Below are 26,721 nucleotides of genomic sequence, written 5' to 3' on the forward strand. Positions count from 1 at the left end.
ATAATCATCCATGCAGTAATGATCCAATGGGAGGCTCTTACCTATTAGCTTAGTTAAATCCAAGTGGTGACTTTTTCTTTGGAGGGGCAGTGTATAAAACCTGAGAAATTGAGTGTACTGGGTTTCATCTAACTGGGATGTACTGACCAGTGATCATGAGCAGTTTATCGAGGTCCTTCAGGATCTGGATCTGGAAGACGGACGCCAGCCCGGGGATGTGTGTTAAGGAGTTCTTTATGACGTTTAGAGCATAGAGACCCTCCTCAGAGCCGACCAACACGATCTGAAGGAAACAAGAAGTCAGATCATAAAGGTTTAACATGTGAACAACATGCAGCAGGATAATGTGGGAGTCAGTCATCCTTCTGTCTATTTTGTTTTTGTCCTCATACCTGGTCAGTGAGAGGCAGAGTGCAGTTGATGTCTAAACGGTCGTCACCCTCCAGTTTCAGCAGAGAGTTCCCCAGGAGTTTCTGTTAAGACAAGAATCGGAGGGAGAGACAGAAATGGAGCAGGGGAAGGAGGAAGGTTAGGAAGATTTTGTTTTCTGCAGATGTGTTTCTTTAGAGCAAAACAAGCTAACCCAGCAGGGATGGCAGCCAGGGAGCCTTCACAAAAACCAAATTAGTAAATAAATATCCAAAATTAGAATAGAATTTACATGTAAGCTGGCAATGGCTAAATAAAAGAGACATTTTATTCCAAAATATATAAAAAATAAATATTTCAGCGTAATAAAGTATTTGCTGAAATAATAAAAAAGAATGTTCCACACCAATTTGTGCCAAAACCTTTGTTTAACAAAAACAAACTGAAGCAAAAGTAAAAGGACCAAAAATGATTGACTGAATATTGCCTAGTTTTAAAGAGTAACTCAATAAGACTAGTAACTGAGCAAGCATTTAGCAATCTGGTATGTTTACATCTGTATATCACAGCAGTAACAGGCACAATAGTGGAAATTAGTTTAATTCAATTAAAAATTGGTTTAAGACTGGTAGTGGTTGTTTGGTTTTGACTTTGGCTCTTAATCTCAGGTTGAAGGGACATAGACATTTTAAGGGCAGGTGCTGTGAATTCAGTGAAAGGAGGACAGGACTAACAATACATCAACTATACGGCCAAAAGTATGTGGACATGATGTTATCCTAATATTTTTTGGTCAGGCACAGCTTGTACTAAGTCACTTAGTTCCCACTAATAAATGTCTTATTGCTTGATTACATAATTTGAGACTATAAATCTAATTTAAAGAAGGTCCATTCTTGTTTCATCACAACAATGCCTCATATAAAGAAGTGTTTCTTGAAGTGTGGTGTAAAGGACTGCATGGTGTGTACAGCCCTGACCTAAATCCCATCCAACACCTTTGGGATGAAGTGGAAACCAAATACAAGCTCAGCCTTGTCGCCGAACGCCAGTGTTCAACCTTGTTAATGTGCTCCAAATTGTGGAAAGCCTTCCAAAAAAAAAAAGTGTAGAGACTATTACAGCAGCATTTTTAAAGCACATTTGGGTACGAAAGGTTGGGTGTTCTCACACTTTGTTCAGGTGTCCTCATATTTTTAGCCATATAGTACTGTATATTCTGCCTTAGGGGGAAAAAAGCTGCATATTGAGCTTTCAACTGCATATTTAAACAGTAAAATAAACATTAAAGAGACAGGGGCTTTAAAAAAACACTTATGTGCAGTTTAGGGGAACAAATCAAACAGTATTTACAAAAGTAAGAATATAAGATAGATAAGCTGCTTCTGAAACTGCAATAAACACACAAATACCAAAAATAGAAGACTGCAGACTGACATTAAGATCAGATACTGTATGTGTGTGTGTTTCAGTGACAGGGGCAAAAGTAGCACATGGCTTTTTGCAGAAGCATGCATACCAGTACATATGACACAAGGCCAAAAGGTGCACAGCAGAGTCTATTCACATCCATGCAATATAAGTTTAATGAGTGAATGAGGCTGCTTTTCAAAGGGGCAGCTATTCCCATTTATTATACTCATTCACTGAGCCTGAGACTGTGCTGACCTGTACTGAACAGCACCAGTGTTGAATGCGTAGATGTGTACAGCTACTGCATGCTCAGTCGGTCGGTCGACTGAAGCCCAAGCATTCGTGCAGCTACTTACTGTACCTGAACCAGAGGGGAAAGGTTCTTCTGTCTTTTAGAGACACCTGCCTATAATATGATCCACACAACCGAGTTGAATGGAGATACACACGCACAGTATAATCACATCAACAAAAGACGATGATGACGACACACAAATAGAAGACGTGGATGTTGAGAACATGCAGAGAGAGAAAGAAGAGGGAGGGGGAGAATAAGAGGTGAAGGCACTGGCTGATGTTTAATGGAGGCATTCAGTATATTTTACCGAACAATACAGCCACCCTTGGATTAAATTACCATTTGACATGTGCATAATGAAATAGGTGTATTTGGGATGTCTTTCTTACAGCGTTGATAGACAAACTAAAATTTTTAACCCAATCAGGCCTGGCACTAGCAGAAACATAAAATATACACGCACAGTACTTACAGCATCAGCATCTACTTTGTCTTTAGATCCACGGCTTCCAGCCACCACCGACTCCAGGACGGCCACCCAGCGCTGCTTGTCAGGGAAGCTGGGAGCCATGAAATAGACGGACTGGCCCGGCCAGCAGGTGGTGTGTGGATGCGACTCGAGCTTCAACACATACGGGATGTCTGCGTACACACACATAGAAAGATGGATCGGGTGGTTATCTTGCCAACAGCTTAATTTCACATCTGGGCAGAACGGTCAACAAGTTGTTGTATTTTGGGATTAAAAGTAAAGATGTGATGTGTGGATCCAATTTAAAATTTGGCAAGAGGGTGATACTTAACGTCCTACAATAAGCTGAGTGAAGCAGATTAGGTGGTATTGATCTGGTACCTGACTTGGCAGTGTTGATGAGCTCAGAGGTTCCAACAGCTCCATGAACAGTCACCTCGCCGTCAGGCATACAGAGCTCAAACTCCTCCTCAGCCTTGACACAGTCTAGAAGAAAAACACCACATGACTGTTTTGATCAAATTCTGCTGTATTGATCTCTGTGGAAACGGTTAAATGATGACAAACTGTCTGGAAGCAAAGGCTAAAACATATTTTCCCCAATTGTGTTGCGTCAGTGGGAAAATAAAGCCATTTATAAAAACCAGTGCTCACCCTCTCGGGGCTCACTGTCATAGATGGACACTTTGGTTCCATCCAGCACCACGTACTTCGTCTCCCAGCCTTGTTGGCCACGTTTCCCATTTCTACATGAGCAAACACAAAGATATACAAAACACCATCAATGCTGTGTATATATAAAATGCTGCATATAGTCTGTATGACAGTTAAGGACTAAATTAGTCACCTGGGTTGCTTCATCCATCCCTCCAAGCGAACATGTCCACTGGCCTCTTTAACCTGCAGCGCAGGTGAGTTTGCCTTTTCTCGGCACAAAGCCTCTGAAAAGTGAGTGGCATACTCAGCTGGCAGACCACAGGTGGCCGGAAGACATGGTGAGCATTTAGGATGACACAGGGTGTGGCACTCTACAATAAGACAAGACAGAGCGAGGGGGTGAATAAAAGGCAATTTTAGATTAATTAAACAATAATTGTAATATTCTTCCCAATAATGTAGCATTTCATCCTGCAGTGTTGTTGTGTGATTTTTCAAAGACTCTTGGCAGATAAAAAGCAGGATGTCACCATAAAAATATACAAATAGCTATCATCATCATTTTTTGCGGCTATATTAAAATAATTGACAATGATGAGAAATGCTACTGTGTTTTTCTCATTACCATGTGTCCTTTTAACACTGCTTCTTCACTGTTTGGGAATGAATCAAAATTACATATTTTCAAAACAGAAGGAATTTTAATGATAGCCAAAACTCATTTCATCAAGTGAGAGGGTCTGTTTGTGATAGCCACACAATAAGGTTTCCAACCATATTTTTTGAGCCGGCCAATAAAAAAGAAAAAGAAAAAAGATTTGTCCTCTAAAACATCATCTGATTTGTTGTTCCCAGCTACAGTGCAGCATACCAACCTAGGCAAGTGGCAGCCTGTCGTCCAAAATGCACGGTGTCCAAGCAAACGGCACACTTGGCAGCCCTCATGTTGAGCCCCACAGTGAAACGATGAGGGATGTTGTGGTGCATTCTCTCCTTCACACGACGCCCAAACTCTGCAGTACAAAGAGGGAGGAAGAAGCAGGCAGGGACGGGAGTTACTGAGAGAGAAATGTGGTACCATAGCATTTTGATACAGACTTAATCACTTCAGAAATCATTTAAATTGTTTTTCCCCCCAAACAGCATGTGGCAAAAATAATGAATGAACTTGTATTACTGCAGGTATTAGGCATATGAATGTTTAAGTACTTTAAAAATAGTCAATCATAATAATTTTACACATGCCAGTGAGCATGGGATGCATTAAAATGCCCCTGGATGAAAAGCTACCTCTGCTGTCATCTAAACCATGACTCCAGGAATGAGGCTGAAGAGAAGAGAGGACGTCAAACTTGACCTCTACCGTTGTAGTCAAGTCAAGTCGAGACAAAAGGACACAGGACACAGTATGTAAGGTATGATATGGACATATGTGTGTAGTATAGTATATCATGCATGCTGATGAGCTCATGCATGCGAGGAGACGCACTGGTGACTGCTAACTTACTTTCAAAGGTGACCCTTCTCTTTTCTGTGAGGAGCAAGAGGAAAGAGACAGAAAGGAGAGAGCAGTCTAACAATAGCTATGTGAAAGTAAAGCAACACAGACAGTCAGGGGGTCTGCATCACAAAGCAAGTTCAACTTAACGAGCAACTGTTTATCTAAACGTGCTGCTGCTGCTGCTAGAAAAAATAAAAAACACATCAATGTGTTTCTGATCTTATCATATCATGATGACACACACGCACCACGGTGTTTAGAGATTCAGTTGCGTATGAATTCATTGTTTTTTTTTGTCATCAGAGGATTCATTTCAAATTGTTGCAGCATTTTTCCCCACAGAGGTTTTTCGATGGACTGTTTACACATACAGTAATGATGAGTCACTGAACCTGCCATGAAGCCTTGATACGCTTAATAAAGCTTCAGTTTCCATGGTGATCAACCACCCAAAAAAAAAAAATTATAGTTCAGCTTTGAGATAAGGGAAAGCTTGGATAATAATAATTTTTAAAAAAACAACCACCAATGATACCTGGCTAATCCACTATTCTTACTTTGTGAGACAGGCCCAAGCAGGATTACAACGTTCGCTGGATAAACGCACAGTGAATAAAACCTGAAACAGCTGGTTTACTGTGAGCCCCAGTCACTGGTTTAACATGTGCTGAACAGTTATCCAGCTTGATTTAACTTTGTAATCCTGCTTGGTGAGACAGGCCATAGAAAAGAACACACACACACACACACAGAAACAGAAACACACCTGATAAATAAAATAAGTGAACACAGGAGTCTCATTTTGTGTTGGAACCGATAGTGTCGGGGGTGAATGATCCCATGTGGGCAACTACACAGCTTCACAACAGGACGTCCACGGTTCAATTTGAGGCGTGTGAGCTGAAGGGGAGCTTTAAGATGTTTGTTTATTTTGTCACTTCGTATCTCTGTGTGCACGACTAACCTTCGGGTGTGGAGGTCTCCTTACAGCGGGTGGAGGGGTTGAGCAGGCTGCTGGGGTTAGGCTGATGTTCTGGGGATTTCACTATGGCCGACATGAGGATTTGGTGGCGAGCCTGGGCCGGCGTGGACGGAGCCACGTGGTCCTGGGCTTTGAAGTGAGCCGCTGTTTCATCAGAACAACCCAATATTAGATCAGTGACAGTCTTTGAGATGGAAATATTTGGATCCATTACCAAAAAAACAAGTTAGATTATTAAATGAATATCATAGGACCAGGCAGGTGTAGGTAATGGAGCAGGATCCTGCCATAGTAACTCTATTAAAAGATGTCTGGGAACAGATAAGGAGGGGACACATTATAGGATTTCTCTTCTTCTCAGATGGGAGGTGCAATTTATGGTGTGTGCGTTTTAATGAAAAAATATGATTACCAGAGTTAAATCAGCAACACCCCTCTGACTCACGGTAAACAACAATTAAAAACTCACTTTTACAGACAAAGTATGTGTTAGATGAATGCTGTATATCATCGACCTTGAATGATGATCCAGAGTTTGACAACAGTGTAATATCCCTACAGCCAGCTGACAAGGATTTACCATCTTGCTCCAGGACTTGGCTTTACCAGGAGATGCCATTAAGATATGAGACATGAGAGACTGTGTTATATATCTGGTCCCTACCCTCCTCTCTGAGGGACCGGAGCTCTATCCTCATCTTCTGCAGAGCCTCCTCCAGCTCGGAGCATCTCGAACGCTCCTTCTCCAGAGCAAGTTTCATGTCACCGTACTGCAGGGGAACTGCAGGCTGGGCCTGTGGAGCCAGCGCCCCGTTGGTTGTGGTACCTACATCCTCCCGCCGCCGCCCAAATATACCCTGTTCAGAGAAGGAGCAGTGTTTAATTTATTTATTAAGATTTGCAGTTAAAATTATTACTATGTTTATATTATTGCAATATAATAATATGGCTTATAGTTCACATTATATTCCCAGACCTTCTTTTTCTTGGTGGGTTGGTCCATTTTCGCCTGGAGGAAGTCAATGAGTTTGGTCTGCTGGGAGATGGTCCCCTCCATCTTCACCTTCTCATGGGAGTACACAGCCTGCAGGAAAGAAAACAGATTCAGAGAACGCCATACCTCTGAAGATTAAGGATTACTTTATCATCTTGGTCCCCACAGAGAAACACTGTTACTTACTGACATCAGCTCTACTGTTCTAATATCCAACTAGGACTCTCCCTTTCTCCCTCGACACGACAACACTGTTATGTATTTCGTATTAAAACTGCACTGTGTTGAATTGAGCACCTGTATGTTCTCCAGCTGGTACTCCAGATCCGTCCTCTCAGTCTTGAGCATGTCAGTCTGGTCCAGGGCGTCCTGCAGCCCCTGGGTCAGACGGAAAATGTGGCTCTTCTGGAGGTCCATCTGCTGCTGCAGCTTCCCTTGCTATTGGGGACACCAGACATCTGATTTAAAATCAGTCACATTTCAAAGTGGCCACAAATATGAATATATGGATGAAAAATAAATATAAACAAATATCGTTAACTTAAAAAAAAGAGGCGCCCTAAACAGATTTCCTAAATCGTGCCTGTTCCTTTAAATAAAGTCATTACTTTCAATAGCAGGCTACAAATAGTCTCTGGTTTCACATTTTGGGGAGTTACGAGGGGCATAAATGCAAATTCATTTCAATATATCAGGGATGTTAGGTAGGTCGTATTTAATCTTCAACCTCTTCCATGAGCCTCTGCTTCAGTTCTCTCTCCGTCTCCAGCTTCTGCTGTAAGCTGCGGGCGTTCATCTCCAGCATGGCGTGCTTCTTCTCCAGATCATTGAGCTGTGAGAACATATGAGTGCATGTTGAAGCGTTACACCACACACCCACTAACGGTGCTAGTTTACTGTTTCAGAAGTGAAACAAATATTCGTTGACTGTGGCGAGGCATTTTACTCCGTTGACAAGAGATGAGCTTTAAGTAGGAACGAGTGTTAACTCACAGTGTCGGAGAGACTTTCAGCCTTCAGCCTCTGCTCCTTGAGAGCCTGCTGTAAGGCCAGTATCTCGGCCTTGTGCTCTTTGACTGCCAGCTCCACTGCCTGGCGAGACTCAGTGCTGCGCTGGTCTGCACGCAGCCTGTGAACGCCGCAATAACAAATCTTACACCGGCGGTAACACGTTTTAATGAATAAATTGAATTACATTGAGCTGCCATCCTCGTGTGCAATAACAGTGTTAATAAATTCAAAAAGCATTCATGCTTGAATCTCACCGATTCTGCTTCTCATTGTCTAGCAGTCTCTGCAGGTCCCTGGTGCGTCTCTCGGCTTGGCTTTTTTCGTCCTCCAGGGCCCCTCTCCAAGCCTCCCACTGCCTCTCCTTCTCCAGCAGCTCATCATTTAAGGACTCCAGCTCCACCACCTGCTCCTCCAACATGCTGCATGTTGTCTTCAGTGTCTCGATGTTCTGGCGAGAAAAACACAAGGCCAGACTGAAAAAAAAGTCCTTCAAACTTTTTGGGGAAACTTGTGGTTATTGTGTCCTGTGTTCTTCCCATTACAGCACAAAACAAAACAAAACATAATATAATGCATCACTTTTTCTTGTTATCATAGTTTAAATACTCTCAAGCATTTCAGTGCACGCATATTACCTGTTTCTGGTTGTTGAGGTGCATCTCGCGGTCTGCCACCTCCCTCCTCAGTCGGTCCACTTCCTGGCTGAGCTGGAGCTGGTCCTCCCTCTCATCCGAGGCTTCGTCGAGTTGTTTGGACAGGTAGAAGTTCTGACGGTTTAACTCAGCGTTCTCCTGACTCAGCTGTGTAAGCTGCTCCTCCAGGTCAGTGATCACCTGAGGCAAGAAACAGGCAGAAGAAGGGGAGGGGAGGGGGGGTCAGGCCTTGTTCATGGAAGTGAAAAGACATTTAAGCTTCTGTCCAAAACGCCAGGGTAATGGAATCATTTCAGTAACAGCACAGCTGGGCTACTCATAATTTATGACTTCACGATGACTCTAATTAATGCGAGCACTAATAGTTACTTCCACTACACTGGTCCCATGAGTGGGAGACATATCTTTGGCATGCAGGATTTAGGAAAAGGCTGATTCATTAAGTGAATAAGAATCCTAATGCTGAAGGAGGTGATTTGTTGAACCTATTGGATTAATGTTGTCCATCTGTGTTATTCATGTTGTCCTTTACTAAACTGTATAGTAAATGTGTGAAAAAATGTGTCTAATCTAGTCTGTTTACAAAATTCCTGAGTGTGAAAACAACTGTGAATATCATCTGAATGACGAAAATGAACCTGGGCAAAGAGTATGAGCCAAGGTGAAAAATTCCCCCATGCATCCAAGAAGTGTTTCCTCGCCCAAAAAATTGATTAAGTCTACATTAGAATGAACTTATGAATAACTATATATTCGAAGGTCATAAGAAAATGGTTCTGCTGCTGCTGCTGAAACTAAAGACAAAAGCTGTGGCAGCACTTACTGAGCAGCTGTCTCTCAAGGCATCAAACTTGCGCTGAATTTCGTCCCTGTGATTCTGTGAGAAACAAGAGCAAATGTAGAGCAGAAATACAACCACGTCTGACTGCCCTATATAATAATGAAGGATGACTTACTGCTTACAGCATCATTTAAAATAGATCAAAATGCAATGTGAACACTCCTCCTCCTCCTTTCATAACATTGATAGAGTCACTCATAGAAATACAGGTGCACATACAGTACGTTCATATTTGTATGTACACTAATTGCAGACATGTGCTAGAAGTTGTTTGTCTCACCCTGAGGGCGGTGATCTCCTCCTCTGCCTCAGCGGTGGTCTCCTCCAGCTCGGTCTTCGCCTGCTGCAGCTGGCTCTCCAGGGCAAGACGTGCTGCCTGCAGGCTGCTAATCTGGGACTCGCGCTCCTGCAGCGAGAGGGTCAGCTCCGACACCTGTCTCTTGATCTCCAGCTTCTCCTCTTCATGTTCGAGGCCCATCTACAGAGCGGACAGGACCAATGTGATGATTATGATTGTGTGTAGGTGGAAATGTAAATCAAACCTGAACAGATTGTATTTGCATTAATTAATTTGCAGTAATTTTCAGAATTATTTCAACCCACTCAGATTTCCAGATGGGAGACATTATAGGACACAAGGGGAACTCAGAAATTGGAGTAACTCGAAACTTGTTTGAGTCACAACAGACGACCAGTGCAGACCGGCTGAAACCCACATCTGTTTATAGTGCAGACATTTTCCAAAGAGGCAGATATGAATTTATTCATACGACTCTCTGTACAGAGTCCCTTTGCTTTCAGTAGGTTACATCCAATTTCAAGATGTTTCATTTCACCCTTTTAATGCCATCAAAAAATTAAGAGCCACAGATTAATTAAGTATGACAGGGCTCCGACTAGCAGATGTAGAAATACAGATTCACACTCTAAGTGCAAAAACTGGGCAGCACAAAGAAGCATAAAAGAACATGGTGGAGAAAAAAATCTCTGGTAACTAGAGACCTAAAAATAAAATCATTTGAGGGAAAAGAACGCTCTTACTGTTACTGAGATGGAACGGCCAATTTCACAGATTGTGTGTGTGTGCGTGCGTGTGTGTATGTGTGCGTTTATCTGTGAGGGGCAGAGAGGCCAGCAATTAAAATGCCAGTCCATATATTTTATCCCAGTGGGGAAGAGTGTGTGGAGGCAGAGCTATGACAAGCAGTCAGCAGGCTGTCCACCAGTAAGGTGTGTGAGACTGCACCCCAGGGGGTCAAGCTCTCAAACAAGAGGAAAGGGGGGCATTGTGGTCCTCAATTATGTTGAAAGGTCTTTTTATATAATAGGTTTGTGTTGTACGCACATACAGCTAATGGGTTTTGTAGTGCATGCATTTCTCAGAGTGGCGGAGAAACCTTTTGCACATTTTAAACTTCTAACTTGCATTAAAACAAATTTACAAGGGACTGTCAAACACCTGCACAAAGTTCAAATAAACACCTTTGGCCATACTTTGTTTTCATATTATAAATGTATTTCCGGACCTGTTATCAGCCAATGCAGACACATTGTTTCACAGATATCAAATCAATCCTATACTCCTCTAGACCAGCAGACAATGGCAGTTTTGTAGAGGTGCCATTGTAGTCCTGCGGTATTTAATTAGCCGTTTATCTGAAAGGGATCTGAGCTCGGTAGCTGATCAGCTGCTTTAATCCCTTTTGTGGATGATAGTAATGAGGCTCCACTGTGCGCGACTTAAAGTGAGGCACTTTATCTTGAGTTCCTGTTGCCTCACCTCCCGTAGCCTGCTCTCCAGCTCCAGCAGCCGGGTCCTCTTGGTCTGCTCCTGCTGACTCATCTTCTCCAGGTGCTCCTCCAGTTTGGCGTTCTGCGCCTCCAGCTTTCCTGCCTGAGACTCCAAATAAAACTTCTGCTGCCGTAACTCTGAGATCATCTCTTCCTGGGCTTTCCTGATATAAATACACACAGAGATGCCGATTTTAGTGACTGTTTGGAAGCTTTCAAATCTCTCTAAATGTGCACAAAAAGTTATGTTCCCTACCAAGTGGTAAGATGTACTTGAGCTAATTCATCTTAGTCAACAAAAACTTGCAAATTGAGGTGACGACGTTATAACAACACATGTATGTTAAGTACATTTGAGAGTTAAAGACGCACTTTCTGTATTTAACCGGAGAAATTATACACCAATTAACCTCAGGGGAGCTAGATTAGAAATGGTGAACAAAGATGCTAATGAAGCAATTCGACGCTCGAGGAGACAGAGTCAGTGTGGGTGTGGGCACTCATGAAAGTACAGTGTGGGCAGAAGGTCTAGTTAACTCACATATTCTTCTGGGTGTAGATGCTGCTGTTAGCGGCCAGCTTGTTAGCCTCTGACAGCTCGGCAATGCGTTGCTCCAGGTTCTTCATCTTAGAATCCATGGCATTAATGGTCTGCAGGAAGACGGAGACACAATAACAGTGGAAATCACATCACAGCAAACAGACTCAAAATGCAGGGATATATTTCACTTTGATTGATAGCCAAATCCTGCCAGGACACACATATTTCTGCAGCACAATTTTCATATAGGAAACAGAATTTTGTGCTCCAATAAAATCCTATTAGAGCCCATTAAGGTGTTGCCTAAGTCTTCTACTGTCAATGTCAGATGACTGCCTCTAAAAGCTTCTTAACTGCTTCAATTCTACCACATTAACCAGATTAGGACTTGAGCCCTGGCTTTATCGTGCAACATGATGTATACTTCAATTTAATCCAACTGTACATTCCAGCACATTTTAACCACTTCAACAAATTACTGCCTAAAGAAACTAATGAAAAACACTGATGGATTCGAGTCATCAAACTGTCAGAAAAACCTAATTTGAATAAAAGTATCATATGTTCACAAACAACTTTCACCCAGTGAAACTTATGTAATGCACTTAAGTACAGTATGCATTTGCTTAGTTTAACTGCAGAAAAACAAACAAAACCTAAGTTAAAATCAGACAACTGTATAGACTGCTGCTGATTTGGTTTCTAATGCTGCAACACAATTTATGATATTTGATGATATGCAATATTTTAAATCCCTCATTTGGTTTAAATCAATGACAAATGCCTGTAGTGTTTTCTTACAGCTTTCTGTTCACTGATAAGTTTGCAGTTCTCCCTTGATTCCTCCTCTTGCTGGGCTCTTCTGGCCTCGAGGCTTTCCTTGTCAGCGATGTCTTCCTTCATCTGGGCCTCCAGAACCTGGATCAGACAGAAGTAGTGAGTAGAAGAATAGACAATGTTGGCCTGACATATTCACATCTAAATCTACAATGTGCTATATAACAAAGAACTGAACCTGTAAAAAAAAAAAAACATACTGGCATGGTTGTAAATGAACAACCTAGTGTGAAAGCAGTAATTAATGTGGTGTCAAGCCTCATTGTAAAACATGTGACAGCTCTGACTTACATCCACCACAACACTGATTTAAAATGGCAGCGACAAATAGCAATTTCTACACTTTAATATATACACACACAGTCTAATGAAACAGTCCTGTAATAAATCCAACCTTCATGAAGGTTAAACGTATGAGATTTTTAAGAAAATGTCTGAGTCAATTTCATGGTCAGTTTGGAAGAATATGTGCTTACAATATTTGATTTCAATGGAGTGGACAGGAAAATAGAAACCTGTCCTGACCATCTTGAATGTTGGATATATTGTATATGTGGAAAATATTGAGACACTCCCACCTTGATCTTGTCCTCGAAAAGCCTTTCCTTCTGAACCAGCTGCGTTTCCATCCTCTGGGCTGTCGACTGGGCATCTCGCAGGTTCTCTTCCAGTTCCTTGAAAATAAGAAAACAGAATAAAATGCTCATATAAAACACTGATTAAAAAGCAAAGTGAAAATGGCTTAAGCTTATGTTAATCAGTACAACATAATTTGTATAATAAATAGAAGGAAAAACAGCACAAACTACCACCCTGATGACTGGACAAAGCAGGCTAAATCCCTGCAGCTACAGAAACACACACACAATCTACTGAAAAACAGACTGAAAGCTGTTCTAGTGAGTCAACTCCCAAACCAAAAGAGATGAAAAGAAAAAAAAAACTTGCATCGAAAATCTTGAAATCCACAAATCGGCTGTAGCGGTTCCTGCTCATGCTGACACCGGAAAAATGTACTGCATGTATATTAAAAATCTATATATGCGCTGACACTTGTTGACTAGTAAGAGCTCAGCAAGCAGCTCTCTAGAAGAGGTGCATGTATGATGTGTACATGTGTGGCCTGAGATAGTCGAGGAGGATAAACTGCGAGGGGCTGAATGAATGGGAGAGGTGGGCAGGGGGGTGAAATTAGGGGTGGAGTGGGGCAGAGTATTAGCAAGCCTTATCTGTAGCTCTCTCACCAGGATCTTTTCAGCCATCTGCTGGATCTGCTGGGATTTGGTCTGAATGTCATCTTTCAGCTTATTCTCCCGCCGCTCAACCATCTCCAGCCTTTTTACCTGATTCTCCAGGGTCTTCCTGCCCTCCTGCTTACGCAACAAAGACAACAATATAAGACTAAGTAACCACACGGAAAATGTCTCAGCGGCAGAGGTAAAAACAGTGTGTAACAAACATCTGCATCATTTAGCTTTATTATTATGGGGCTTAGGCTGGTACCTCTGTCTCTCTCAGGCGGCGTTTTAAAGTGTCACTAGAGTCGGTTTTGCCTCGCAGCCGCTCCAAGTCCCGTTCCAGTCGTTCCTTGGCCTGTCGGACATTCTGCAGCAGCTCAGTGGCTTCTGTGCTCGCTTTTACTGCCTGGGGGAGGTCAAGAGTTCAAAGGGCTGTTAGTAGATCCCAAGACAAACCTCTTGATATGCTTCAGTACTTCCTATCCCATGAGACATTGAAAAAAAAAAAGAAAAAGAAGGTTCTCTAGAGAGTAAACAGAGAGGCAGAGCAGGCTGAATACGGTTTGATCTGCTTTTCAAGCTGTAAAAAGAAAGGAGGTTACAGTAACTATAAAAGTTCAAATAACGTTAATGTGAACAAAACAGACAGTTAATTTACCTTGCACAGTTTGTCCTGGAGCTCTTGGATCTTCACTTGCTGTTCGGCATTAGTCTTAAAAAAAAAAAGCAGAGGAAGCTCAGACATTTAATTCAAGTGTCACTACAGCTTTAACCATGAAAATCTATCTGACAAAGGAAGAACAGAAGAACTTATACCTTCTCAAGTTTGGAAAGAAGCTCCTCCACATCAGCTTTGCCTTGCTCTTTGGCCTAGGAAATAAAAAAAGCACATTTCAGGCTCAAGACTTAATCCCCATTTTCATTTGCATTAAATGACCTACAAGCATCCGAGGTGCAAACAAACCTTCTGGATCCTCTGCTGGTATTCCACAGCTTTCCTTTTCAGATCCTCACTCGTTTGCCTGGAGTCTCTGAGTTCAGATTCATAGAGGTCACTGCGGCGGCGGGCGGCGGACAGGTCCTCCTCCAGCTGCCTGATGGTCACCTGCATCTCCTCCAGCTGGGCATGGTACTCCTGAAGGCACACACAGGGCTCATCAGTGTGGAAACTGGCGGAGTTAATTAACATATGACGTCAAGCCTGGACTTATATGTTAACAAAGACTTAACAGTGGTTGGGCTGTGGTCAAGGCCATTGTGGTTCACATTTTTAGATATATTTTCTATTTTGCATTTTGTGTTATACTGTCCTTTCTATGACTTCATAAGACAGAAACTGTTTAGTAAGGTGGATCCAAATAACAAATTTGTGTGGTTGGATGATGCTGAGAAGCTAAAACATCTTTTTCGGTTTAAAATATTTGCATTTTCTTTATTTCTTGAAAAGGCCTGGACAATGAGACGAAGAGCGATATACGGATCAGTACTGAAAGTAATCTTACATTGTTTATTTATGTGTCACACTTGTGTGGCAGGTAATACCAACAGGAAGGACTGTCTAGTTTTCTTTTTTATCGGTCTGTAAATGTGTCTTGTAATCCCATATGGGATGGGCCACAATGGTGGCATGACACAAAAATAAATAAATAAATTCATTCATTCATATATTTTCTATGGCTTGTCTGCTAAATAAAGTTAAGCTGGTTTAAAAGATATCTTAAGGATAGAGAAAAACTCTGCAGCTCTCAAAGTTGTGATAGAGTTAATATATTCAACACAGCTTTGTATTCAACACAAGCCTAGTTTCAATAAGCTTGTGCTTGTTGCCTTTCTTAAACGAATGCACATTTCTGTTCAGGTTTTTACTGTGGGGAAAAACAATTAGCATATCTTTATGTACAACAGCAACAGCAGTAAGAGTTTGTTTGGAACCGCCTGAACAAACTGACTTGTTATTGTGGCCAGCAATTGCAGACAAACAAAGATGTACTTCACAGATGTGCTGACACCGTTTCATTGTGCAGTGATCTATAGAAACTGCAGTGCACTGTGCTGCAATGACCATTTATCACTTAAAGTGTCAAAATCAAAGATAACAACTCAAGGATTACCACTTAAAAGCTGTAGTTGTCAACTTTGCTCTATAGGGCACAAAGTGAAAGGAAAATAACTGCTAAAGTTTGTAAAAAATCTTTGCACAGACAAAAATGTTACATGATCTTTGTAAATTGTGAAATGTAATTAGTTACAAAGGGCAACTGAGCTGGGTCTTGATTGCAAGGGATGTTTTGTATGTTATAACCTTGAATTTGAAGTTCAATTTAAACTTGTAATTTCAATCATAAATGTCTATTGAATAATAAAATCTAAATAATGTAAGTACTGTGTTATTCCCCTGAGAGGAGAGTTGGCAAATCTCTTGAGTAATGATCAAAGCCTCTTCCACTTTTTGTGCCTGGCAGGGATGCCATCTGCAGGGATGACCTTTACGAGGACAAGGGAGCCCTCGGTGGGGAAGACCTGCCTGTGTTACAGCCAGAGTCTAATCTCGTGACTGCTTTAATTACTCCATTATCAGCTATTATGGCAGTATTAAGAAGATAACATTGTTAAAAATGTATTAATGTTTTTCCTTTCTTTTCTTTTTTGAGTATAAACACCTTTGAGGGTTTGTAAAAACCTCTGAAAGCACCGCATCATTATCGTGATGAGAAGGAGGCGACAGATGATTGTCTGATGAAAAGATTCACATACTTGCTCTTTAATTTCCTGCAACTTGTTGCTCTGTTCACGGATATCATGCAGCAGCTGCAAGGCCTTGTCATCCTCTCTGGAGACCTCCACACGTGCCTCCTCCAAGCTTCGCTTCAGGCTCTACAAATACACACAAACACATCAACTCAAGGCTGCTGCTGGTTTAAATCAGGACTAATTTCTGACAAATGTTGAGCAGAGCAACACGAAGCAACACGAAACAACACGAATATGTAAAAAAATACAAACGTGTGTGGGGGGCATCATTATATTTAATTATATATAATCACACTTATGATTGTGACTCACGCTACACTCGGTGATGTAGGTGGCGAGGTCCTGTTCCAGGATGCTCCTCTGCGTCTCGGACGCCTTAAGCTCCACATCCTTCTGGTGGAGTACTGACTCCAGGTCAGTCATTTTACGCTGAAACCTGGAGATCTCTTGCTCCATCTGATTAAAGGAAAAAACAGCACAGTCATTGTCAACAGTTTCATTGTAACTCCATCCAGCCGTTCACCAGTGCTGTGTAGGTCTACAAGAGACTAATCAACCATAAGTTCAGATCGTAGCCAATATATTTGACCTATTGCCCAGATCGTAGCCAATATATTTGACCTATTGCCCAACCCAGAGTGCTTTACAAGGAGTAGTTATAATGTTTACACACAACAAGATTAACTTGGCGTATTACAGCGCCACCAGAAGCTTGCCTGATCTGTGTTAAGCCAGTCAACCAGAGTAAACACAAGACGTCTGGTAATAAAACCCGTGATGGAATCTTTTTTCTTTCTTTTTTTGGGCGAAAAGCAATTTTTACAACATGGGAAATACAAAATTAACAATTCTGCAATTTCCAGTCTGTCGGCAGTTCGCTAATCATCTCATCTCTGGCTGGCTTGATGTGGCTGCTCTTACATTTGAATAAAAGACTGAGTTGTTTGTCATACTGTAAGTGCTACAAAGGAAACATTAATTTAAAAAAAAAGTAAGTACATCTTCACCTTGTGACATTTGTCTTGAGTTTCTTGTAATTCTCTGCTTTTAAGGTGTAACTTCTTTTCCATAGAGTTGGCCTTCGCAGGAGAGTTGAGGCCAGCAGACACTGACCTGAAGGTGACAACATAAACAGTTTGATGTCCTTTAATATTGTTGTTTAAACCGACCATACACAAATACAAAATGTCCAACCTTACTTAAACGCAGAAAACATCAAAAGAGGTGCACAAAACTGTGCATTGCAACAACCAGCTTGCTTCCAATCCATGATGGTCGACATATTCTGATTAGCACACCAAGCTGAGCTAACATGAGTGTGGCCTTCTCTGAATATGTTTCTATTGTATAAGAAAGCACACATGTGTATTAAATATGTATGACAAATTCTCAAATCTAAGAATCTAAGCTAAACCACAATGAGGATGGAAGCCGGTGCCATGTGATGGCATAAAGTTACATCACGTAACAGCAAGCAAGAGACACTGAAAGCATCAACATATGCATCGACTCTGAAGAAGATCTATTCATGCCAACAAGGAATTCAACAGGGAATTTGTGAAGTGAGAGAGAACTCAGTATATTTTATTCATCACGGTTTATTCGGGACAAAACAGATTAAATGAACAAGACAGGCGTGTAGACCTGTTTGCCTGACAAAATTATGTGACAGGAGAATTCAGGCTATGCTTTTGCTTGGGGTTGATCCACACAGAGCTCTGTAGCGAGTCCAATGCACCCAATTTTTCTCATTTATGTAAGGTGATGTCCTATTTTGTCCCCCGCCCCCCTCCCCTTGGGAATAATTTAGAGCACAAAGTCAATTTTCTTTTCTATTGATCAGTGACAACCCAACTCTGAATGGGAATCTTCTAAATGAATGAATGAATGAATGAATGAATGAATGGGTCTGTATGAATGAGCAAGCAAATACTGCAGAAGGATCTTTGATAAAGTTGACTCAGACTGAGTCACAGCGTTAAAAATAATCACGGAAGCAAGCACTGCTCCCTTTGCCTCTCTGCAGAAACACCCCCTGAAACAGACACATACAGTAGAAAGGAAAAAAGAGAGAAAGGGAGAGAGTGTGCAGACACACACACACACACAGCTCCAACAAGTCTTTTTCACAGGGATCTAGATTAAAAAAAGAAGCGTTACAGCTAGTTGAAACCGTTGCTAATTAAAAATTGATGTTGAACATCAAAATTCATAAAGTTATCCAGTGCCTAGTTGAACAGTTTAAGGGAGATATAAGAAAATATGGCCAAAAGTCCTCAGCTGGGGTTTCTCTGCACAGACTTGTACATTTTTCACCATTTCATCTTTCTACACCCACTATTTGACATGGCTGCTTTAAACAGTAAATTGGAGGAAACGTCAACAGCGTTTTGAAGGGAGCATGAGAAATATTTTACCGGTCAAAACATTGTGTAGGCAGAATTGAGATTAAATATTTGTACAACAGAGAAAATGCCAGGGCACTTTTCCCATCTGAGGAATATGGAAGTTGTCATGTCTCTACTGTGGAGAGAAAATAAATGAGTAGCCAGTGCAGACTGCATTATTGAAGAGAATCGAAGAGAGGCAGGAACTGAGGAAAAGTATGCCAGTTAAAAGCTTAGTCGCACTAATCAGGTACGCAAAAAAAAAAGAAGATCACATGCAATAACACAAGCAAGCACATTGAGGAAAATGCAAACAAACACGCTTAATCCTACACACAAGATGTCAGGATGAACACAAGCAGACTTGCCAAGGTAGGGAATCCTCTAGGTCATTTTTAAAGAGTGAAAAATCAACAGAGCAGTGTCACTGCATTTTGAGCTCAAAGCAAATTAATAAAACAACACTGACAGAATCATTTAACACATACAGTATGAACCTCCTGAAATACATAGAATAAAATGTGAACTGTGAGTTGACTGGTGCGCTGGTTTCAAAGAGATGGGTATAACCAGAGCATCAGATCATTAGATGCAAAGTTCTTGTTCGAGATTGTGGTGTCCTAAAATAACCTACAGGCCTTTTTATTATTATCCCAACTGAGACTCACAGATTTCTGGAATATATTCCTGCATTTCAGTTTCCTGTCTAATTATGTGTTTTTCTGGCCAAACTGAATTGAAACGTCTTTACAGAGTGTAAACAAACATCATGATGGTTGAAATATGTCCCTAATGTGTAGAAATGATATGTTGAAGTGATCCATCTACTGGATCTATTCAATTATTTAGAAACAAGTTGAAATACACACAAACAAGACATAATACTTAAAAGGTTGCACTGCAGGTGGTATTAGAACAAAGGATTGTGAGTAATTTCCGTTAAATTTAGACATTAAACTTTTTTTTCTTTCTAGCTTACTAAATTTGAGTCTGATTGATGGCAACAGAGGAGAAGAGAAGGGGGGTCAATATAAACATGAAATCATCTTCCAAGAGGACAAATATCCACAGCAGGCTTCTTGAAAATCAGTCCATTATTTGCTTAGACACCATGTCAAGGGAAAACTCTGACCGGATGACGACACGAGATGAAAAGTCAGTTTGACATCTATATCATTAGAAATCATCCTCTGGGGACTATAAATATCCAGATCATCTGGCAGTACCCATTCATGGCAATCTGGTCAGCAGTTAAGATATTCTGCTCGCAACTAGCGTGTTAAAAGACTGACTAGACGGAGCTAAAACCTAACATCTTTGTCCTGCTACCCAATAACGAGTCGAAAAATGTGTTTATTCATTTTTCAAAAACCCCCCATGGTACCCCAAAGTCCTAAAAAAAAGTCAGATTTTTTAAAGTTTAAGAGCTGCATTCAAGCAAAAGATGATTTTCTGACACCAAGCCACAGTCGGCTTCTTGTAAATGTGAGGAAAAGCTGTTAAGGGTATTTTGTTGTTGAGTTTTACTAATGAGGAGTTAGACAGACAAGGTCACACAGAATGGGAAAAAAGAGAATAGCAGAAACCCCCAAAACAGATGATTAGCATTTCATTATGCTTGGCTCTCAGTTCATTTTCTTTCCTTTTTGGCATGGTAATGAAGAATGTGTACACGCATATGCATGCATGCACCCACACACAAATTTGACACATTCTATCAGCTCTGAGCTCCTCTTAATCAAAATGCTGCAAAGAAAACGACTGGCTTCAGATAAAAACCATGAACAGATGACTGATGGTGTAACAGCAAGGGACAGAGACATTAGAAGAGGGAGAAAATAAGAGGAAGAGATGAGACGGGTAAAGATGGGGGTGGGGACTGGGAGAGGAAAAAAAAAAGAAAAAAGGAAAAAACAAAAACATCACGGTTGTAACCATAGAAATAGATTCTCTTCCCCAATCTGAGCTCTCATCCTTTTCCCTGTCTAATCTGCTCACGCTTTTTCTTCCCTTTCTGTTGCTGCTGCTGCTGCTGCTGCTGTCATGATCCGCAGTCTCTCCAGCACCATTAACCAGACAAGGCTACAGAAATCAAACCTATTCTCTTGCATTAATATCAGAGGTTAAGAAGTCAAACACCATTAGGGATAATTACAGTCCCAAACCCCATGCTATAAAACTCAGCAGCCCATTATGCTGCACAGTAACAGAGAAAGCACAATATAAGCAGCAGCAAGGGTTGTTAGAGTGTGTGTGTGTGTGTGTGTGTGCGTCTGTGTGTGGGGTTCCACCTCTCAGCAAACCTCATTGACACACTCAGCCGCATACCAATCAGCGCCGATGGCACGATAACGCCAGCTCTTACATCCTCCGGTCCATTCATTTGATCTATATATGCATCAGATCCACTTTGTGTGATCCCAATGAAAGCACAAAAACAAGAACCAGGAGAAGGGAGCACCAGCGAATGAAAGAGAGAAAGAGAGAGAGGGGGGGGATCCCTTCCCTCTCTCATTCCTTGTCTGACACAGCATATGGCCAAACCCATTTTAGCCCCAACAGGCACAACACTAATGACAGGGACAAAACACCAACTGCCCCGGGCGCCACAGTAGGTCACCTGAAACAAGGCTACCTGAGAATTTGTAGCGGTGGTAATGAAGAGTCTAATGGCAGAACGGCCAGCCAAGGGTATCACGGGGTCTTTAACCAACAAAGGTGTGTTAGAGGTGTATGTAGGAGGGCTCTGCGTGGACTACAGTAAAAAAAAAAAAAAGGGGGGGGGGTCGTCTTTGAGGAAAAAAAAAAAAAAAGGCAAACAATGCATTGTATTGTATTGTAAACAGGTAGCACTTACTCAGTTTTGGCCAATGTTGTCAACGCTCTGCTGAAGAACCAGCCTAGAAAGGGCAGATCCTGGCCCTGGAAGCCCGCTGGCAGAGCTCCTCGCTGGGTTGCTGAGGCTGGCCAGGGGGCTGCCTGCTCCGGCTCCTCAAAATTAGAGGTGTCATCTTCAGTGTGCAACGCAGGAACGAAAGGCGGGAGAACTGCAGGAGAAAAAAGGATGAGAGGAGAGAGGAGGGAGAGTAAAACAGGGCAAGGAGGAGGAGGAGGAGGAGGGGGGAAAAAGAGGAAGCAGCGACGAACAAGGTAGTAAAAAAAAAAAAAAAAAAAATGTAAAAGATTTTAAAAAAAGAAATACAACAAGGAGAAAGGGGAGAGAAAAGAAGGGGAGGAGGAACGGAGCAGAGTGGTGGTGGTGGTGGGAGCCTAGAGTGCGGTAAGTCGCGCGTTGATGCACATGCTGCCTCTCAGTAACCCCCCCTCCCTCCTTCTCCTTCTCCCTCTCTCACACACACACATGCTCACTCCCTCTCCCTCACTGCAGCAGAGCAAGCTAATCAGCTGGAGCCAGAGCTGAAGCATAGAGCTCCATCTATGCCCAATTATCAATAAACCTGAGCTGTAGTGTCTAATATAAACATTTATATGTGCGATTCTCCCCTGTATGACGCATCTAATATTCAAATACTCAAAGAACATCAATTAATGAATCAATTAAAATTCTGAAACATTTATAAACACTGCCAACAAACACATGCAAAAGAGGTTGCACTTCCCAGTCAAAATAAACCTTGGTTTTCAAAAAAAAACAATGGGGTTCATTAATATTCAACACTGTTCTGTTGATATTATGACTGGAAAACAGCTCAGAGGAAATTAGTCGCATTGCCATGTTTAATAATGGCTTCATACTCACAAAAAAACAAGGTTTATTCATCTGAAATTGAGATCTTCTTTACAGCAAAACAAAACTCTCATCAGCCCTGCAGCGACACGTGCGAATTACAGAACCACTGTAGCGCTGCGGTTCTTTAATGTGACCCCATGATTCACTTGAAAATGTCCATTAATGAGAATGTTAAGGGCGTGTTTTCCCACGGCTGCTCAGGTGATAGAAAATGCGAAACTCTTTGTCATTCCGGTTCGCACTCTCACATCTGATGGCAACAACAATGACGTTCGTCCACCAAACACGCAGGCAGACACACACATGCGTTTCCGCCGGAGAGCGCGTGTCTAGTGTTATTGGCGTAAAAAAAAAAAAAGATTTTGTGCTGCGTCTGTGGAGAAGCAGATGAGTTGCAGTTCTTTTACTCCGTCTGTGTTGCTTCTTGTCTCTGCCTCCCCTCCCATTCTCCTCCTCCTCCTCCTCCTCCTCCTCCTCCTCCTCCTCCTCAGGAAAGCGCTGGCCTACTGCCAACGGCGCACAGAATCTCATTATTTTACTACCGACCAAAACCACTGGCAACACAATCGCTGTTTGTTGTCTATGTGCAAACACACACAAAAGCACACACACAAGCACACACACAGGCTAGGCTACACTTATTTGTATTATAAACAACATTAGCTCTTGACAACCAGTCATATATCATCTGTCCAGTAACGTGATTATAGCGACACTGTCTCATTTCAAGCCAAATTGAGCGTTTTTACTGGACAAACAGCAGAACAGAGTCTCGAGGGAGCGGGTTCTCCTCCTCACCGTGTCTCAAGTTGTTCCAGTCCACACTGGAGAAGAAAGCGTGACAGTGGAGTCCCTGGTAACCCAGTCGCTCTTTGGCTCCACACAGCAAGCTCTGCAGCAGGTCTACAAACTGCTTGCTGGCCTGCGGCTCCTCCGGAAACTTTAGAAAACGCTGCGGGCAAACAACAAGGATTTATTACATAATAAATGGATGGATCAGGTATAACTTCAGGTAAATCAGACTGCAAATTTTTCCACCGAGTATGCTGGGAAACTAAGTAGGCAATTTTATTTTTTTTCCCTCTACAGTCATCTGGAATTATAAGATGCAGACAACAGCAGATAATAGATGATAGAAGACCAGTGTCGGTAGCCGTTAAAATGACAGTCCATCCATATACCTGGAAGTTTAGGATGTTGTGAATAGTCTTGGTAGAAGTGCCATCCGCAAAAGGTGACCTGCCGTAAATCATCTCGTAGGCTATGACGCCGAGGGACCACCAGTCACATTCGAGACCGTAGGTGCCGTGAGAGCCCCCATTCATCGCCGTCAAGACCTCAGGGGATAGGAAGTCCTGGGTCCCCACGGGCACTGTGGGAGCTGCCACCTGAGAAACGCGGTAATTAAAATGCATTAATAAAAACCAATCATGTCACTGTCAAACAAACCGAAGTAAGTACACACACAGCAAACTCTACTAATCTACTTACTGTTTTGTTAGCCGTCAGCCTGGCAGCTGATCCAAAGTCTGCCAGCTTAATGTGACCGGTCCGATCGATGAGAACATTCTCCGGTTTGACGTCTCTGTGAGTGGAGAGTTTAGAGGAGATTTGATACTGCTTTTACAGAGCTGTTTGTAGCCCGAGTACAGTAATGTCTCCAACTGCTCTGATAATAATGGAATACATTTGTAAACTCCAACAACGTATTTGTATTACAGTAACAACACACTGCTCCAGGTTAAATTACAATTCTACATTTCTCATGTCCAGTTAACGTTTCCCCGAATTGTGCCTTCAGCTCTGCGGGCGAAAAAAAAAAGGAAAACGCAAGATGATTCAGGGAGGATCAAAGAAAAATAGCAAATTAGGATCTCCAGTCCTACTTCTCAAATCATTACTGCATATAGCCTTTAGAGATCTTTACACATACTTTTTTGTTAAACTCAGTAGCTTGAGTCTCTCACCTGTGGACGTAGCCCATCTGATGGACGACGTGAATGGCCTCTACCAGCTCGGCCAAATAGAACTGAGCCATGGGTTCGTCAAATTGATCCTCGTATCGGTTCAGCAGCGACATCAAGTCACCGCCTGGCAAGTACTCCATCGCCTGAAGACACATTTGTAATGATACATATTGCAGTGAAAGCAATGTAGAAAGTGGCAGCAATAAAACTACAGTATAACCAGCACTTTTAATGAATCTGTGTTTAAATATGATTAAAGTTAACCGGTATTAAACTCAGTGGGAGCATTCGAGTGCTTATAAATAGGGCCTATATTTAGAGAGAAAAACAAAAGCAACAAGTGTGGGATAACACATGTTTGAGCTTACATCAAAGCTCTATTTAGCTTAAGCTAATAGGGTGGTTCTCCTCATTATAGATTCAGTTATGTAACACCAGACACTATTGCAGATTTATCTGTGATACTGCAGTCAAAGCACTGGTCTTCCAGAGTTAAAAATACCCCGATATGAACTGAACTGCAAAACTCCTGTGTTGCTTATAGATTCTTCATCTCAGGCTACAAGGTAACATGTTTTCTGTCACACAAGACACCACAACAACACAACAAACAAAAAAACATGTATTATCCCCTGATTTCACATTTTAAACTTGTGCAAAACAAACATATAAATCATTACGTTTGACTTAAATCCTCCTCTCTGCTGTCTGCACTCTAGACTCGAGATGAGAGGCTCTGGTCAGGCTAATTTGAGCTATAAGGTAGCAGTCATACAGCCATAACAGGCGAGAGAGCCCCTGGTGCATGAATGGTCGGCGAGTCTGAATGAACGGGAGCATTCTCCAGTGTTACCTAGCAACAGGGAGACTGGGTGCCTCTCTGACACACGGATAAAGATGGATGCTTTGTATTTTCCTCCATGCTCAGTTAGGGAGCAGGGTGAGACAGAGGGGGAGTGAAAAGAGAGGAGGAGGAAGAATGGAGATAGACATGTTGTTGTGGTGGGGAAGTGTAAGTATAAGAGGGGGAGTGAAAGAAAAAACAATAGGTTGCATGTAGAATAACGCTCGACTATGCAGGAAACGCTCCCCCCACTCTCTCTCTCTACACTCTCCGCCAGTCTAGCAGGTCACTAGAGAAAATATAGATTCTTTGTGAGGTTAACAGCCGTCATGATGATTACACTGGACGCTCTCTATGAGGAGGAAATTGACACTTTACGTCCACAGCTGAAGATTAGGCTATTAGGCAGACACTAACATTTTCAGGAAATGTGTCTGGTCCGCTCCTTAACCAGAGTCAAATGAGAAGATTAAGTATTAATTATAGATACGCACATTAACCTACACGTGAGGGAAACTGTTAGCTCAACTCGACTGTTGCATTTCTTTTGTTTCTTTTCTTTTCAACAGATGCTGTTTCTGTGATGATTTCAGTTGCAATTATTTATTTAAAAAAAAAAAAAAACAGTTTCAGCATCAACAGTTTGAGCCAAAGCAAAAAACACCTCAGAGGTTTTTGTCCTGTAGAGGTGCCAGCAGTGAATAATGTCGTTAATGTGGACAAAATCCTGGTGATTTTCCAGCGTACTGGTGGTGGCTAGTTACTGTAAGGTGAGTTTCATTTGACTTCTGAAGGAGGCTCACTCTCAGCCCTGCTTCAAAGCATTTCTCCTACATAAAAGTTGTTCCTTTCACTGCTCACTTCAGATGCCTTCCTGTAGCAGCTCATGTACTATTCTGACTGATCCTGCTGTTTTATTAGTCACATTCTGGAAAACACAGCTGTGAAAGAAAATGAGAAAAAATGTACACCTTCCTGTTTTCTTATACACAGCTTCATATATGATTTTCTTTCTTTTTTTTCAAGCTATGATGTATTTTGTGCATTACACACGTGTAGAAATAAGACAATGTTGTTCTAGGGTCACGTAACTTTGTTCAACTATTTCTGGATCCAGTGACTGCAGTTTTGCTGTTGTTGGAAGATGTATTATTAAAAAAGTCACCATCCCTACGCTCAATGAATCATTCTCTCAGATTTTTTGTAGATATAAGTTACAAAACCTAGTTCATAACATTATTTAAATTTAATTTTCTACGGCAAATAATGTTAAACCATCATATAGTTAGACACTATGAGTAAATTTAATTAACTTAACTCCAAATCATCTTTTTTTCCAGCAGCTGGGGACACTGTGTCCCGCGCCTGGTTTAGTTTAAGGCAAGAGATATATTCAGACAACACATTAAAATGCAGTTAGAAT

At 41.7% G+C, this 26,721-nt stretch overlaps 1 protein-coding gene across 1 annotated transcript in view; it reads right to left on the reverse strand.

Annotated features, from left to right (window-relative positions):
* The window catches only part of cita (citron rho-interacting serine/threonine kinase a), a gene marked incomplete at its 5' end in the record, with an annotated part of 35,818 nt that overhangs the window by 6,487 nt on the left and 2,610 nt on the right, over positions 1-26,721 (reverse strand). Inside the window, 36 exons of the mRNA XM_083971599.1 lie at positions 148-283; positions 393-473; positions 2,144-2,188; positions 2,553-2,722; positions 2,934-3,038; positions 3,207-3,298; positions 3,400-3,580; positions 4,085-4,222; positions 4,717-4,740; positions 5,675-5,836; positions 6,357-6,549; positions 6,669-6,776; positions 6,984-7,124; positions 7,414-7,518; positions 7,680-7,815; positions 7,952-8,145; positions 8,333-8,530; positions 9,174-9,227; positions 9,472-9,669; positions 10,972-11,146; positions 11,524-11,633; positions 12,325-12,441; positions 12,939-13,034; positions 13,605-13,730; positions 13,864-14,004; positions 14,257-14,310; positions 14,415-14,468; positions 14,563-14,733; positions 16,353-16,472; positions 16,662-16,805; positions 17,357-17,462; positions 21,594-21,783; positions 23,286-23,439; positions 23,669-23,875; positions 23,979-24,072; positions 24,455-24,597. Of these exons, the coding sequence (XP_083827725.1) occupies positions 148-283; positions 393-473; positions 2,144-2,188; positions 2,553-2,722; positions 2,934-3,038; positions 3,207-3,298; positions 3,400-3,580; positions 4,085-4,222; positions 4,717-4,740; positions 5,675-5,836; positions 6,357-6,549; positions 6,669-6,776; positions 6,984-7,124; positions 7,414-7,518; positions 7,680-7,815; positions 7,952-8,145; positions 8,333-8,530; positions 9,174-9,227; positions 9,472-9,669; positions 10,972-11,146; positions 11,524-11,633; positions 12,325-12,441; positions 12,939-13,034; positions 13,605-13,730; positions 13,864-14,004; positions 14,257-14,310; positions 14,415-14,468; positions 14,563-14,733; positions 16,353-16,472; positions 16,662-16,805; positions 17,357-17,462; positions 21,594-21,783; positions 23,286-23,439; positions 23,669-23,875; positions 23,979-24,072; positions 24,455-24,597 (4,663 nt within the window). The remainder of the gene's footprint in view (positions 1-147; positions 284-392; positions 474-2,143; positions 2,189-2,552; positions 2,723-2,933; positions 3,039-3,206; positions 3,299-3,399; positions 3,581-4,084; positions 4,223-4,716; positions 4,741-5,674; positions 5,837-6,356; positions 6,550-6,668; positions 6,777-6,983; positions 7,125-7,413; positions 7,519-7,679; positions 7,816-7,951; positions 8,146-8,332; positions 8,531-9,173; positions 9,228-9,471; positions 9,670-10,971; positions 11,147-11,523; positions 11,634-12,324; positions 12,442-12,938; positions 13,035-13,604; positions 13,731-13,863; positions 14,005-14,256; positions 14,311-14,414; positions 14,469-14,562; positions 14,734-16,352; positions 16,473-16,661; positions 16,806-17,356; positions 17,463-21,593; positions 21,784-23,285; positions 23,440-23,668; positions 23,876-23,978; positions 24,073-24,454; positions 24,598-26,721) is intronic.

This window comes from Trachurus trachurus (assembly GCF_905171665.1).
Source record: "Trachurus trachurus genome assembly, chromosome: 5".
In the NCBI taxonomy this organism is placed as follows: domain Eukaryota; kingdom Metazoa; phylum Chordata; class Actinopteri; order Carangiformes; family Carangidae; genus Trachurus; species Trachurus trachurus.